Source organism: Apostichopus japonicus, chromosome 18 (genome assembly GCF_037975245.1).
Source record: "Apostichopus japonicus isolate 1M-3 chromosome 18, ASM3797524v1, whole genome shotgun sequence".
NCBI classification, from domain to species: Eukaryota; Metazoa; Echinodermata; class Holothuroidea; order Aspidochirotida; family Stichopodidae; genus Apostichopus; species Apostichopus japonicus.
Window position 1 is genome coordinate 15,221,418 of NC_092578.1, and position 14,021 is coordinate 15,235,438.

Consider the following 14,021-nt stretch of genomic DNA (forward strand, 5'->3'; position numbering starts at 1 on the left):
TGACGTAATATTTCACATAAACAGGATTAATATATACAGAATAAATAATGATAGAGAAAAACGATTTTATGATTTATGATTTTTAATTTTATTTAATTTTCACATGTTTTACAATTTCAGATTCTACTATAGCTTGTCAGTTCGTGAAATTTACTGCATTTTTAGCACTTAGCATAGAATACTTTCAGCGTGTATCATTTTCTTCAACTGTAAAAATTTTCATTATCATTGCATAGGGAATATCAACATTTTTCTTGGTTAATCTCCGCTTTGATGTCGCCCCTTTCCATCAAAGCTCCATCCCGCCCGCCCCACCCCTCCCCCGCCCCAAGCCTGATATTTGTTTCTTTAAGTATTTTCATAAGCCATGATCTCCTCCTGTAGATCCCTGTTATCTTTCTCGATTTAATCCATTTGCTTCCGCATCCTCTTCATCTCCTTCGTTTTCTCTTTAACCTTCATTCTGTAAATGGAAGATAATAAACCAACTATATTGGAGCAAAAAATATATATTTATATATATATATATATATATATATATATATATATATATATATATATATATATATATATATATATATATATATATATATTAATCAGTTTTGTACACAGACACCCATAATCATATATATACTCTGTCATTCTTAGTTTAACGCACATAGGGACGCACATAAGCCCAGGTTATCGCCAGATATATATATTTCTAGATTGCTTGGACGTGGTTTCTGATGTAACCTGCGTACAAGCTTTTCAAAGATGGTAACATTGAAATAAATCTTCTCTTACGGGTATTCTGGCATTCACGGAGTCCTCAGAAGAAAACACACACATACACAAATCGATAGGGTTTTATATTACCAGTTAGTTTAACCCAAAATTAATCAGTTAACCGGTTTGCAAGAAAGAAAATTTAATGGGTCACCAAACGTTCCCTTCCTCTAACTACAAGATATTTACAAAATATTTTGTATATCGTCAAACCTGTTACGTAACCTTCATGAATACTTACTCTGCTTTGTCTAACTCACTGAGCAGAGCTGTGACTTCACTCTCACGATCCGCCAAATCCCGGCTAATCCTTTTGAATTCTTCCTCCCTCTCCGCGACGATCGCCTGTAATCTTTCCATTTCCTGCTCGTTCCACATATTTTTCTTTTTCATTTGTATGTAATTCATTTTTGCATGAGTCTTAACACGCTCCGCTTCTTTTAACTGCATCGCGTGAACATCGTTTTTCCTCATCGATGAAGCTTGATGAATGCATTGCTGCAATTCTCTCTCCAACTTATCCATACTGCTAACAAGTTCACTATTTTCTTCTTGAGCTGTATCAAATCGTTGTTAGCTTTGTATAAGTCTTTCTTCAACCAACGAATCAACGATCTCATCTCCTCCTGCTCCTTGGTCTTCTCTTTCAGTTCTCCTTTAAGTTGCGTCACTCTGACGTCACGATCAGCTTCTACGTCATTATCCGACAAAAGACCCTTGACTTGCTTCGATGTTAACAACCCATCGGTCTTCACACGCATCCTGTGTTTCATTTTATCGTATTGTTGCCTAAGGTCCGCATGTTTGTCCTGTAGATTTAAGAACCTCTTTTGCAATTGTTTGTTATTCTGACGTAAGTGATCTGCTTTATATTCTGAATCTTTCTGAAGATCAATGTTAGTCTTTTCCAGACGTTTTACTTTTTCCTCAAGTGCAATCAACTCATCTGTATTCTCCTTGTTTTGTTGTACAAGTTCCCGTCCTACAGGATGAGTGAACTGATTCCTGTGAATCAGATATTGATCAAGTTCACATATCAGGAAAGATAGCTGTGAATGTGAACCCTTGTCTATGTCAGACATTTCTTCTTTGTGTTTCATGAAAGACCCTCTGTGTTCCCCTGCTCTTTCAGATTGCATTTCTTCTTGGTCTTGTTGCAAGCCGGTACTGCTACATTTCTGGAGGAGATCAATCAGCTTCTTCTTTGCTTCTTCATTTTCCTCTCTAAGTTGTTGGCTGTTCCTTACAAGAACGTCGTAGTTACATCTTGTCTGGCTAAGTTCCTTTTCGTACTTAGACTCATAACTTGTTTTTTCTTGTTGAAATGTTACTGTTAATTCTTCAATGGCAGCGTTACTGTAGCAGGTCTCAAGGAATAAACGAACTTGCAGCAGTTCGTGTTCTTCTGTTAAATTATTCATCTCGTTCACTTCTTTCTGTAGTTGATCTGCTTTCAACTTGAATTCATTCTCTCTCGATACAGCCTTCTTCAGAACCTCGATCTGGTTGATGGATTCTTGCATTTTCTGTTCATAGCATTTCAGTTTGTGTTCTTTCTCCTCAACAATTTTGTTATAATATTCTGTCATGCTGTCCATCTGCTGTTGCAGTTGAGACTTCTCTTTCGCGAGCTGTTCCTCCAGCTGATCAATCTCACCCATGTATTGCGTTGTCTTCATCTCAAAGATCATCTCCATCTCCTTACTGTGTTCCATCACATCTGTGTAAGACTGATTCAATTCTTCCAGCTTATTCAGCAGCTCGTTCTTTTCTCTGATTGCTTTCGGTCTCCGATCTTCATCTGGTATTCTCTTTTTAGGTCCTTCACTTCATCTTGATGAAACAGTCTTTGTTCTTTCAATTTATCTTCTAGTTCTTTCATCCCGGACTGAAGACTCTGAATTAATTCATCTTTGGCAGCAATCTGAGAATCCATTCGTCCTTTCATGCAAGTCATCTCCTCTTCGTGAATCTCTCTAATGACTTTTGCCTCTTCACTATGAATCTTTCTTTCTGAAATAAACTTTTCTTCCATGGTCTTTACATCCGATTCCAGGTACTGAATGTTAGCTTCATGCTCGGCATGAACAGAAGTCAAGTTCTGTTTAACTTTCTCCAGACTTTTCTCTAAAACCTTCATAGTCTTCTTTAGACTCCGGTTATTGCTTCGCAATGATGTAAGTTCTTTCTTAGCGTTGCTAAGCTCGGCAGTGAGTTTATAAACAACGTTATTGCTCTTGTTTAAAGTAATGGCCATGTTTTCCACCTCTTTCTTGTACCTCTCACAATCTCTCTCCTTTATGAGAAGCATTTCTCCCCATTGCTTGCGTAGGGTTTCCTCTTGCTCACAAAAGAACTGCCTCTGTGATCTCAGTTTTTCCTCCAGAATCTTAACCTTGGATTCAAGAAAAGACTTTTCAGCTTGTAGTTTATCTTTGAATCTCAAAGAAGTCTGCAGATCGTACTCGGTCTTATCAACAGTAATCTGGAGTGACGTCATCTCGATCTTGAGCTGCTGGTTGTCTTCCAGTAATGACGTCATTTTGGTTTTAGCGTTGCTGAGCTCCGAAGTGACGAAATCTAAGGTTTGACTATGTTCTCGTAATAATTGAGTCATGTTCATCTCCTTCTTCTTGTGTCGTTGACACTCCTGCTCCTTAGCAGCAAGTCTGTCATTCCACCTCGAATTGGTCTCCTTGAGCTGATTCTCCAACTCTCGACACTGTGCGGTCATTGACGCGAGGTCATCCTTCATTACTCGACGCTCGGCAGAATTGGATTTTACCTCTTTGCCGAAACTGGTCACAGCTTTCTTAAAGACCAACTATGGAGACATTTCGATGAACATAAAATCCCACCATTTTTCATGTATGTAATCCTTAACTGACTCCAATCACATTGCTGTAATTAACTTTACCAATTTCGGACGTTAAATAAGTGAAAAATGGGACGAAAAGTCAGCTTCTATTTCAGACATTCCTGAAACATTCCTAAGACATCAGGTGACCATGTGACGTCAACGTTTGTATACCTCACTCACAACTATACTTTTAGTGTGTAAAGTCGTATACTTGAGCTGCCAAAAACATCAACGATATTACTCCTTTTTCCTCAAAATGTCACAATTCTGTGTTGTTGGAGGTTGCAGTTAAACCTCATCCAACAAAAGCATCAGCTTTTTTAGATTTCCGAGTAAAAGAACCGACGTAAAACGCCGCAGACTTTGGATCAATTTTTTGAGATCCACGCGGAAAGATTTTTCAGCACCCGGAGTATCTCATGCCCATGAGTCCACATGCATGACCCTGCTTCTGTGTATGCTGCAAATGTCTCATTCTGTGAAAATTATGTACTGTCGATAGCTGTGTCGGACCATGGTCGGACATAGCTAATGTGAAATTGACCGTAAACACGCCCTGGACGTCCTTACATGTAACATTATATCACGCAATTGACAGTAATATATTTACTGTAAGAGATGACCGTATATACCGTGCCAAGGGTATAGCATTGTTAGTACATGTACGGTAGTTAGTTACAACTCTCGCCGGCGTTGGCTCACAGCATGTGTAAATAGCCATGTTAGGATTTATCTATTTCATTTGTTGTATTCCAGTATCGTGAGTTCCTGATACATGTGTAATATTGTCCGTTCTGTTTATTCCGACATCTGCATGGTCCAAGGAGTTGAATAAAAACGGTAGTATGTAGCGATCGGACGTTTTATTTCGTTAGTGACTGTCTTGTGATTGTGGGATGTTAGTACTGGGCAAGGCCTGTTTCAACTAGACCTAACTCTATGGAATTACACAGACTCACGGTAGATTTTCGCCCAGGATTGAACAAGAAACGTGGATTAGGATATTCACTGCTAAATTTGTTTATTGACAGGATACTTTTTCTGTGTTTGTATACTTTTGGATATTAAAACGAGTAAGTACTATGTAAGTATATTGTACCGTACGGACCTATTGACGCTACGCTATGTAAAAGATGCCTCTATTTGAGTGGAAATTTTGCTAAGAAAATAAGCAATTTAACTAAAATTTCTGCTTATAATTGTCTTAAAACTTGTTGTTAACCTTCATGTGTTCTTGTTTTAAGCTAACAGCTTTTCAAACGCTCGAAATTGGAAATCAAAAACAGTACAATTGTTCGCTATCTGTGTACAAAAAGTGCCTATATCAGCGTTTGATTTTCGCGGTATACAAACAATGACGTCACACAGTGACCAGAGGCTCCTTTGGGTCAATCTCTGTTTTCAGACATTCCAGAGGTTCATGTCACGTGACTACCCAAAATGTCCATTTTCGTGGTCGTTTTTGATGGGTTATAGTAGGTTTTCGAAGATTATTTTTTACACATGTTGATTATGGGTATGTAAACTCCTAAATTAATGGAAAATCTCAAGAAAAAAAATTGCCTCCATATTTGGTCTTTAAGGATCGTCTGATCCCGTTGCTTGATTTTCAGCTGACATGCCATATCGTGATGGATCTTCACCACTTGACGGCTTTCTTCGCTAAGCCGATTTAGGACGCGAATGACGTCATCCCGCTCTCGGTGATGGCTGACCGATCGCTTTTTGAATATTCCACGCTGAGCCTTTTCAAACTTTAGAAGTTTCTTGTCGACGAGGTCGGCGATGGTTTGGTTGCAGAGAGCGACTGTTGCACGCAGTTCTTCGGTAGGTGAGCTGATTAATATGAAAAGAATAGAAGCAACTTGATAAGAGCAATTTCCTTACTTACGATTTTGTCGCCATTAACTTCACATTTATTCAGAGAGCACGATTGTAGCCTAAGCTATTCTGATATCCTAACATACTAAACTGATAAAATATCGTTTTGAGATTCATACAAGAATTACTGTATTTCCTGATTATGACAATAAATATTTATGACAGACACGCACAAATCACGATTGATAGATTATAGGTAGATGGGACCACTTCTCTCTCCTCATTTGATAGATTTCCTCTCACCTTTGCTGACTCTCTTGCAGTTGTTGTTCCTGGTCGGTTGGTTGGTCCTCCAAGGTGGTGGTTGAAGGAAGTGGAATGGAGTGGTTGTTGTTGTTAGAAGGCACAGAAGGGAGACCGGAAGATCCCTCCACTAACACCCCGTCCACGAAAACTAGGTCATCTAGGTAGACGATGACCTGTGAAAGAGGAACAAAGAATGTCATGCCTTTGAATAATTTGAAAAAAAGTAGCAGTTACATGTTTGTTTTATAAATATTGCAAGTTTGTACTAATGACCAAATTTATGATCTCCTCTACAACATTTTCATGACGGATATGCTAAATACTATAACTAGAGACTCTCTCCCGAAATATCGTCTGCCTTTAAAAATGCTAGCAATTTTAGTCCGCTTTAATTTGGGTACATCTTCGGTAACTTTATAGTCTTGACTACGACTAGTTTTGTCTTGAGCCGACAGAACAGACAGAAGGTTAAAGGGATAACGAAGTATAAAGTTTCAAATCAAAATATCGCAGAGTAAAAACACTCATTAGTCTAAGACTCATCTTGATAACTTGTCACAATGCTGAGATATAAACTCTTTCACATTTATTTCATTTTATTATGACGACAATTTGCATTGCCCAATACCATGTTATATCATAATTGAACTATACACAACCATTGTTTCTTTCCTAATACAGTAAACACATGGGCGTAGGAGTCCAATTTGATTTTAATTCTTTGGGTGGGGGGGGGGGGTGTGTAAATCAATATAGATTTCTTTAGGCCGTATTCCTGTAATCCAAAGATTATTCAACGCAGAAGAAATGTTGAGTCGATTCGTGGTTTATTAGCTTTGATATCTGGTAACTATCTGGTAATCTTTTAATCTGTTAATCTGCTAATCTGTCAATCTGTCAATCTGGTAACTAAATGAATAAAAACGAAACATACGTTTGTAATTAAACAATCAGGAAATCGATTAATGAATAAGTCAATTATTGAAGAATAAATACATAAATCCAAATCATACAGAATAAATAATCACGTATGCAACAAATATACAACGTTATATCAATTAAAACACAACTTACATAAAATCTTTGGTTTAACACTGGAAAATACATCTTGCTTCAATGCGTTCTTGATATCGACTGAACTCAAATTACGGTAAATGAACGTAAAGACAGAACCAACGAAAACAACAAATTTCAAACACATACTCACGCACGCACGCACACTCGCACAAACACGCACACGCGCAGTAGCACTGCAACTTTACATGACGCACACTTCGTAACAATACACAAACAACACATCGTGTGAGCGCGTTTACACTCCCCCCTGTTAAATCATATGGATTTTACACACATTTACAACCAATCAAACAATTTAGTACACTGAGACAAAGTAATATATATTCAAAGAAAAATCAACAATGAGACTAATCAGACATTCTCTTTACAATACACAATTTCGTAATCGGTCTTTTGAGTATTTTATTACGAACCTTAACCTCAACGCTTCTTACTTTCCCATCGCTACTCTTGAAAACTGTAATGACTCTAGCTAAAGGCCATTTTCCGCGTGGAATTGTTTCGTCGGTGAGGAGAACTATGTCCCCAATGACAACACTTTCTTTCGGAAAATTCCACTTATGGCGTTTTTGGAGGAGAGGCAGATATTCTTTCCGCCATCTACTCCAAAACAAAGAAGCAAGGTACTGTACTTGAAGCCACCTTTTACGGCCGTAAGAGACTCCTGCGTCGACTGGGTTGTCAGGCCCATGTCTCATCAAAAGTAGGTGGTTCGGAGTAAGAGGCTCCTCATCTTTTGGATCTGAGGAGAAGTCAGTGAGAGGTCTTGAGTTGAGAATAGATTCAACCTCAGTAAGTACAGTAGTAAGAACCTCATCAGTGACCGTTTGCTGCCTCAGGACGCATCTTAGAATCCTTCTAACCGACCTGATAAGCCTTTCCCATGCTCCTCCGAAATGGCTGGCTGTAGGAGGGTTAAAGTGCCACTCACAACCTTTACTATGAAAAAAGGCTTCTACATCATCTTTATTCATAGCTTTAAAGGCATTTCTCAACTCTTTCTCGCCAGCTTGGAAATTAGAACCATTGTCGCTAAAAATCTTAACTGGCTGACCTCTTCTTGCTACAAAACGTCTGAAAGCATTAAGGAAGGAATCAGCATCAAGGGATTCACACACTTCCAAATGAACAGCTCTGGAGGACAAGCAAGTAAAAATGCAACCGAACCTCTTTACGGTCGAGCGACCTCTTTTCGCTTCGAATGGCCCAAAATAGTCCACGCCGACAAAACTAAAAGGAGGTTTGTCAGAGGAGACTCTCTCTGAAGGCAATGCGGCCATTATCTGACAAGAAGGCCGTGCAAGGATCTTACGACAAATAACGCACTTACTTACTACAACTGCAACTGTAACTGTAGCACTGCAACTTTACATGACGCACACTTCGTAACAATACACAAACAACACATCGTGTGAGCGCGTTTACAGGGTGAACGGTAATTCATTACATGAAACATATTACGCATGATTGCTTTATCGTATCCATGGCTACTACTTCCTCGTCCTACGTGCATAATTCCAATCAGGATATACCGTAATGATCTAGTTGCTTCGTGCATAGATTAATTATAGACTACATAATAACTAATCTATGGTCTACTATCATGATTACGCCATCGATTTCCTATTCAAACCACGATCATCATGATATTGGTTATACGTTTTGTTTCTAAACACGCACAGTTGAAGGTAGTACCATTGCATATTGGGATATCTTACCACATTGAGAAAACAAAACATATATATTTTTCCCAACTTTTGGTCACGTATAATTGTCAACATCGTAACAACGACCAAACGCAGGCCAAATTCGGACGAACCGATATGCCACCATCATTGTATGTTATAATATCATTACTATATACATTATGCATGTGTATAGTTTGACGAAATTTCGCGTTCCAAGGGTATGAGATAGAGGTAAAATCGGTCAAACTTATCTACAAACTCATCAATAAAGCCTGACTTAACGAGGATTAATAATTTAGCTCATATGACGTCACGCCGATTATAAGATGTAGACGATAATTCAAAAGCAGTTGCAAATTGCCTCCCCCCCCCCCCTCCAGTTATAGAGTTGAGATATTGTAGCCGAATGTACTCTCTTCCTTCTAGTAATATGTCGAGCTGTTTACCTTTGCTCACCACAGCTGATGATATTCTACAACCGTGTTACTCCCGTGTTGCTAGTAGATGCCCGGTCCAAGACTAAGCAAAGAAACATATAGGAGAAGTATTACAAGCATCACATACTGCCCTTATCATTGTCCATAGGTTGGACTTCAAAATCACCAAACTTGATGCGGAGCGAGTCATCGCTCAACGCATCACAGCCGGGAAATCCCCATGCGACGTTGTTATTCGCAGGTTCGCTTGGTTTCTGAATAAATTCAGACATAATCGCTTTGAATGCTCCAAAAGTAAAAGTGTATAGCAAGTACGCAAACTTTAAGAATCGATGTGTTGACATCTAATGTGTGATAACTGTTACTAGGTACCACAGCATATTTTCCTCCTTAGGAAAACTTACAGTGACGCATATTTTACCTCTCGCAGAAACTGGCGTATGAACTGATTTAATACGCGATGTAAGACATGTAAGGAAACCTTTGACTAACACATAACATTAGCATTCCTAGAGGGAATAGGGCAGGGCCAAAGGGATTGCGTCAAGGCGCTGACTATATGATCTCTCGACGTACGCAGCATTAAAAAACAAACGCGCAAAACAAGAGACTTTGATATGCGCGCATCTGCGTCACACACGATCATATATGGCTACAAAGGTTTTGACGTCACGAATTACTTCGCATGCAACTGGAAATTTTACGGTGGTAAAGAACGACAATGTTCTCGTGATGTTATTTAACTTAGCAACTACGAATAATCGTAAATATAAAGAGGTTAAAATATGAATTCGAATTCTTGATATCTCGAATTCAATATTTGATATCACTAATTCAAATTTGGATATCTCTTATTGTGTTCCCGATATCTCTAATTCAATTTTGGGTATCCCTAAATTGAATTATTGATATCTCTAATTCAATTTTGGATATCTCGAATTCGAATTCTTGATATTTCGAATTCAATTTCTGATATCTCAAATATGTTGAAATTATTGATATCTGGAAATGCATTAGAGATATCTGAAAATGAATTAGAGATATCCAAAAATGAATAAGAGATATCTGTAATTGTTGAATAAATGGGGGCAATTAATTTTGGTGCGAGACCTATACGCCGGTGGTGACAGATTATGATAGATGACGGTATTTATGAATACAGAGTTAGATTATTCGTTGGACAGACTGTCAATTCTGGTGATTCTTCATCTATAGGTGATGATTTATTTATAAAAACAAACATGAGTCGCACCTTGATGTTTTAGTAGGTAGTCCGGAAGTTCCTTTTTTTCGGACTGGGTATGGGGTGGGTGACTGTGCTAATTTGATGATGTATGGTTACATTATCTCTCCCGCATATATGGTTTCTTTACACTGTGAGAGTTTAATATCATCTGACGTTCGGTCCGAATTATAAAGTTATATCAGACGAATTGTGGTAGCTGTGTCGATGAGAACAATTATCTTATATACTAATTTGTTGTATGGCAGTAGTGTGACTTAAGCGTAGTGTATGAGTAATTGGTACAGATTGGCTATATTCCAGAAGCGAATCACGATAGGATTTAGGGAAACCATACATCTAAAGCTGGACGCACACTGCCCCGACTGCAAAGAATCCAACTGAATGTGTCCGTCGATTGCGTCGAGACTCAAACTCCTAGAACTGACATCCCTGCCGGCTCCTCAACAACACTGAACAACTGCTTAATTGCACTGGTGGGGTCTTAGGGGAAAGGCGCTGGAAGCTTTAGCATTTGAGCATTTGGTGATAATTCTCGTTCTCTCATAGCGGCTCAGTTAGAACAGAAACACAAATCAGAAAGCGGAATTACAATTCTCTGGAAAGTTTTCTAAGCCCTGGTGGAGATTCTGGTGACTTCAGCTGCAGCAGTTGCAGATATTATCTCAGTGGCGTAACGATGAGCCTGGGGGCCCCCGGCTACTGGCCCAAATGGGCCCCTATCAGGAGGTCCAAGCAAGGGCGTCCGCAGAAATTTTCACAAGGGGGAAGGGGGAATCAGTAGTTCATGTAAGTGTAACACACTACTTGATACTATCTAAGCGGAGCACCACAGCCGTTGGCGCAGAGCGTACCACGATTTGTTTTGGCCAAAAAATACTCCTAGGTCGTCGGAAAAGACACTTCCCGTTCAAGTTGCATTTACACATCGGTTATTTTAAGATCTCATGTCTTAGGATTTTGACTTTCAATAATTTCAGTAGTGTATTATGGGTCCGTATGCAATGAACATAACTAGAAAACTGTTGGTTGGGTGAAATCATTGAAATGTCAAATGTTTAACTTTTCTTCCTTCAATTTATGATTTTCGAGGGGGGGGGGTGGGCAAGTGGTGTTGATTGAGCAAATTACAAATTTTGCCTGACTGATTTAGGTATAGGGGATGTAGTCGGATAAAAAAAATTACAAAGGAGGGGTGCGACTACAGGCTCGGTGATTGTAAATCACATTCAATAAGATTTGATGTATTCTGAGGCATATTTTGACAATATATTAGGTCTATAATCAATATTATATAAATATTGATATATATATATACATTCATATACGCAACGTTGTGCTAGTATAACATTAGCGCAATTATGCAGCTTATCGACACGATGAATCTTACGGAACTTTGTTCGTGACATTTTATTTGATTCTACGGATGCTCATAAGCTAATTTCCAATTGCCAACAATCTCCTATTCTTATGAGGTGTACACCCCCCCCCCCTCCCCCCAAACATACACACAGGTTACGATTATCATCGAAACCAAAATTTATAGTAACTATTATTTGTAGATTCTAAGAGTATATTTCTAGCCATAAAGAAACAAAATTATACTATTGGAGAGTCATCATGTGTAAACGTATGACAACAGACTATTTAGGTAATTTTCAGCCCCCCCCCCCCCTCAAAACAAAAATCCACCGATCACGTGATTCCATGCCAAATTAATATTTATGACGTAAAGGTACAATTCCCGTCACCAAAGAATAAAAATGAAAAAGGCATAAAGTCAACCGTTACAGAGATTTAAACGTTTCTCAGTAGTCCGGATATTTCTGCCAAAAATTATTTTAAGCAAATTGTCGAGCTATAAGAAACGTGGGAAGATTGGTTAATCAGTTGTTGTATTTTGCATTTTATATTGCAAGTATTTTAATGTTTTGTACTTGATATGTTGATATCCTATAGGCAAGCCGTTGTTTTATATCAAAATGATGTATGCCATTTTGGTATTACATTCATGGATTGTGACTTTCACTTTGTATCAAAACTTGTTTCTTCTGCTCAATCTAAAAGTGAAATGGAAAAGAGCAGGCACCACAAGAAAGCTACGTTTTTTTTAATTTTTGCTGCTTTAACTGAACAGTGATTCCTAATAATAATTAGAGAACAAATCAATTACAATAATTTAAAGCTATGCATGACATTCATTTTGAAATGCCCGACCATGAGTGTGTGTGAGACTACGGGAATGACGAATCTATTTCGTCTTATTAGTGTGTTAGGAAGTTATAGATTCAGACCACTGACGCCGGACTTGCACTAAGGCGAAGCAATTTAAGGATAATTTCCTTATGCTTATACCACTCTATACTGTTCTTCCAAGGCATGCTTCAAATCACTCGTACTGACAGTATGAACAGTTCCTAATCTTTCTATGATAGAAATATGATATCCATACTGTTCATACTGTCAGTAGGAGTGCTTCCAAGCACTGGATGTTATTACAGTATATGAATAGCCTAACTGTAATGAAAAACGTAATGTGTCACAAATACTTGAAACCTTGCTACTTTGAAAGGCTCCTATATAAGATTCAAAAACAACTTACCGGGATTTGATTTTGTCATTTCCCAAAAACAACTATCTGAGTAACCATTGACGGACATGAACTCCAACTGTTTCTGGATAGCAACACATCCGACTGTTGAATGACCTTCACAATACGTAATGAAAATAGTTACCTCACTATGGATGCCGTCATTGGAATAATGTGTCTCAAAGGTACACTCATTTGGTTCAATAACCTTTACGTCTATGACGGGATATGCGTTATAAGGAATCGAACACGTTAGTTTATAGTCATTGCGATCATCCAAAACTGAAGTCAGATCTTGAAATTCACAAAGAAGAGGTGCAGACGGCTGATAAATTGTGACAAGACGGTAGGTATGATGAAGGAAATGTACATTGTCATACAAGCCATAATGATCTATCAGAGTCACACGATACGTTCCTGCGTCTTCTGGCTGAAGGCCTAGGATTCCAAAAGCGAAATCATAAAAGTACATTGGATTCTCTCCATGTGAGTATTCCACTTGAAAAATATAACGGTTCACTGCATGAGCTTTGTCAGACCAAAATATTTCACTGTACGACAAAATAGGCCTACTATGAGATGAGTCTTCATTTTGGAATGTGCCGGTGTAGTTAAATTGTAATTTCATTATGTATATTTTGTATGTATAAGAGAAAGAAAGATTCGGAAATGAGAAGTCACAGCCCACAACCGCATAACAGTCTGTAGTTCTGACAGATGGTTCATGTTGACAATGAATTTCACAATCACTTCCCTCCGAAAATGACGATAAAAAGAGGAAGAACGATAACAACAAAAGTACAATCTCCATATTGACGTATAAAACCTTAATAACGAAAGGTAACACGGTACGTTATTCCGTTCCTTTCTAATTACAGGCCACTTTGCACATACATCCGCTGTCCATCTTGGCTTGGCAAATGCAATGCAAGTATTCTCCAACAAGCTCTCCCAAATCTCGGAGCATATATACTTAGTGCGCTGTGTAGTGCAATATAGTTTTTTTTTTTTATATTACCAACTATTTGGTTTTCTTTCAAACCATGGTATTAATCAAGTTTTTCTGAGTGGAATAGACCGATATTGTTAAAATAAGGTTATAGTCCCAAAATATGACTAGGATGTGTCAGGCTCATGCAGCCTACAGAGAAATGACATCCTCCGTTAGTGGTTACGACCAATGCAGGATATATAACAGCCACGGTAGTGTATGAACTGAGATTCTCCTCTC

The 14,021-nt window shown here is 38.4% G+C and overlaps 3 protein-coding genes across 3 annotated transcripts in view; all 3 read right to left on the reverse strand.

Annotated features, from left to right (window-relative positions):
• Positions 1 to 13,649, reverse strand: part of LOC139958541 (uncharacterized) — a 69,609-nt gene extending 55,960 nt beyond the window's left edge. Inside the window, exon 1 of the transcript XR_011789822.1 lies at positions 12,803 to 13,649. The gene's annotated coding sequence lies outside the window, so the exon portion shown is untranslated. The remainder of the gene's footprint in view (positions 1 to 12,802) is intronic.
• LOC139958547 (uncharacterized) lies at positions 2,522 to 3,582 on the reverse strand. Its single transcript, XM_071955681.1, has one exon. The coding sequence runs from the start codon at positions 3,521 to 3,523 to the stop codon at positions 2,522 to 2,524; it is 1,002 nt and encodes a 333-aa protein (XP_071811782.1). The 5' UTR covers positions 3,524 to 3,582.
• LOC139958548 (uncharacterized) lies at positions 6,497 to 8,163 on the reverse strand. Its single transcript, XM_071955682.1, has 2 exons — positions 6,830 to 8,163; positions 6,497 to 6,664 (listed from the first exon to the last, which is right to left on the reverse strand). The coding sequence occupies exon 1, from the start codon at positions 8,110 to 8,112 to the stop codon at positions 7,180 to 7,182; it is 933 nt and encodes a 310-aa protein (XP_071811783.1). The 5' UTR covers positions 8,113 to 8,163; the 3' UTR covers positions 6,497 to 6,664; positions 6,830 to 7,179.
• Positions 13,650 to 14,021: the final 372 nt, after the last annotated feature.

Excerpts from the sequence above, each read along its gene's own strand:
- LOC139958548 (XM_071955682.1), bottom strand. The coding sequence starts at position 8,112 with ATGGCCGCATTGCCTTCAGAGAGAGTCTCCTCTGACAAACCTCCTTTT.
- LOC139958547 (XM_071955681.1), bottom strand. The coding sequence starts at position 3,523 with ATGAAGGATGACCTCGCGTCAATGACCGCACAGTGTCGAGAGTTGGAG.